The sequence below is a fragment of the Anarrhichthys ocellatus genome, unplaced genomic scaffold, assembly GCF_004355925.1.
Source record: "Anarrhichthys ocellatus isolate YVR2014 unplaced genomic scaffold, GSC_Weel_1.0 scaffold5794, whole genome shotgun sequence".
NCBI classification, from domain to species: domain Eukaryota; kingdom Metazoa; phylum Chordata; class Actinopteri; order Perciformes; family Anarhichadidae; genus Anarrhichthys; species Anarrhichthys ocellatus.
Window position 1 is genome coordinate 1,010 of NW_022285768.1, and position 2,212 is coordinate 3,221.

Sequence of the window (2,212 nt, forward strand, 5' to 3'; positions counted from 1 at the left end):
ACCTGAGCAGGTAGTGAACAGAGCACCTGAGCAGGTAGTGAACAGAGCACCTGAACAGGTAGTGAACAGAGCACCTGAACAGGTAGTGAACAGAGTACCTGAGCAGGTAGTGAACAGAGCACCTGAACAGGTAGTGAACAGAGTACCTGAACAGGTAGTGAACAGAGTACCTGAACAGGTAGTGAACAGAGCACCTGAGCAAATAAATCAGCATGAAAACTGATTAATGTCACAACCTTAAAATGGTCACATGACCGCAGCTACAGATCTCACCGACTCGATGGCCACCCTGACGGCTGATGGTTGCTAGGCACTGGATGTACGTCCTCGTCATCGAAGTGGGCGGGTCTTTGGCCAACTCTGTCAACAGGTGTTCAGTCAGCTGGGAGAAGAGGGCGGGGCTACAGCAGGGCACCAGGTGGCCGAGAGCCAAGATGGAGCGCTTCCTGACCGCCATCCTGGGGCTGGTTAACTGACGGAGAGTCAGAGGGAAGAGGGGGTGAATGAATAGATGAATGAATGAATGAAAAAAGCACTTTTACAAATACTACTGCTATTCTGTGTACGTCCACAGTTAAAATGAAATCAATCAATTTACAGTTTCTTACCTGAGGCAGCAGACTAGAGAGCAGAGAGCTGTGAAAACTGACCAGTGCACCACTCATTCTGGAGAATAAAAAAATAATTAATCAATCAATCAATCAATCTAGAGTCTTTTCCAGTCTTTGCTAGCAGCTCACGTTACGCTCATGACTTCATGACTTCATGACTTCATGTTAGTCTATAAAGGAATTTTGAAGGAAAGGTGACAACGGAACAGGAAGTGAAAAAATGCTGACTCATGTGTGTTATAATGTTTTGGTCGTTACCTTCCCAACATGTCCGACAGGATGTCCAGAGCCTCCAGCTGAACCGACACGTCTTCTTGTTTCCCCATGGCACCAATCAGATGGGAGGTGATCTTCTTACACACACTGACCGTCAGGCTCAAACCTGGCAACCGCATAAATAACACAAAAGGGTAAAACAGCAACAGACCTGGCAACTAAAAAACATATATGTAACAAAAACACATGCTGTTTTGATGATTTTCTAAAACAGCCCAACAAAACACACAAGTGACTTGTTTTTGTTGCCTTCAGGAATTCAGCACCCTGAAATAACTATAAGTGATAAATATAACTCACTGGAAATAATGAAATGCTTTATAATTTTCTCTGTATTTATTTTTTCAAATTTAGAAACACGGTTTGAGGAGAAGTGACACAGAAATGGTCTAACAGGTCATGATGTAACAGTAGCATCAGTTCAATATTGTATATCTATGTCATTGTTTGGTTTTTGGTGAAAATAATAAAGTGTATTTTTAGTTTTAAATGAGAATAAATAGGTGATGTCACCTGATGAAGACAGAGGCAGCTCAGCGATCACGGTCTTCAGTCCCATGCTGGAGATGTCTCTCAGCTGTTCTTTGTCTGACGTCATGTTGGAACACAGCGTTTCCACCATCGTCTCCACCTGAGGCTCCTTCACTTTACTCACCAGAGGAGCCAGGCTGCAAATCAAACGCACCCAATGAGTACATCAATCATCATCAGCTGATCTTCATCAGTACATCACAACCTCTGACACAGTCTGAGAAACTACACTAAAAACATCAGTGAAGGCATTTTGTACCTATTTTGTATTTTTGTTACTCTGCTGATCATTGGAACCTCTATCTCTAGAGAAACGCATTAATATCCGTCTCCATATTGAGAAGAACACGAACCATTTCACCGCCAGGTTCTGGACCTCCCCGTTCTTGTCCTCCAGCAGTTTGAGCAGCATCATCACCACCTTCCTCTCGCTGTCCTCATCCAGCTTGATGCTGTCCTTCTGGAGCTCCAGCATCAGGTCGTTAGTGGCCATGAAGCTGGCACACACACACACACACACACACACACACACACACACACACATACACACACACGCACACCAACAAATACACACACACATACACGCACATACACGCACACACACACACACACACACACTCACACACATGCACACATACACGCACACACATACACACACACCAACAAATACACACACACATACACACACACACACACACACACATACACACACACACGCACACCAACAAATACACACACACATACACGCACACACACACACACACACACACACACACACACACACACACACACAC

At 44.4% G+C, this 2,212-nt stretch overlaps 1 protein-coding gene across 1 annotated transcript in view; it reads right to left on the reverse strand.

The window, feature by feature from the left end:
* Positions 1–1,921, reverse strand: part of LOC116380003 (cullin-associated NEDD8-dissociated protein 1-like) — a gene marked incomplete at its 3' end in the record, with an annotated part of 2,779 nt that extends 858 nt beyond the window's left edge. Inside the window, exons 1-5 of the mRNA XM_031841955.1 lie at positions 1,772–1,921; positions 1,401–1,555; positions 870–993; positions 609–666; positions 274–472 (exon numbers count right to left, since the gene is read on the reverse strand). Coding sequence (XP_031697815.1) covers positions 274–472; positions 609–666; positions 870–993; positions 1,401–1,555; positions 1,772–1,911 — 676 coding nt within the window. The remainder of the gene's footprint in view (positions 1–273; positions 473–608; positions 667–869; positions 994–1,400; positions 1,556–1,771) is intronic.
* Between the last annotated feature and the right edge of the window lie 291 nt (positions 1,922–2,212).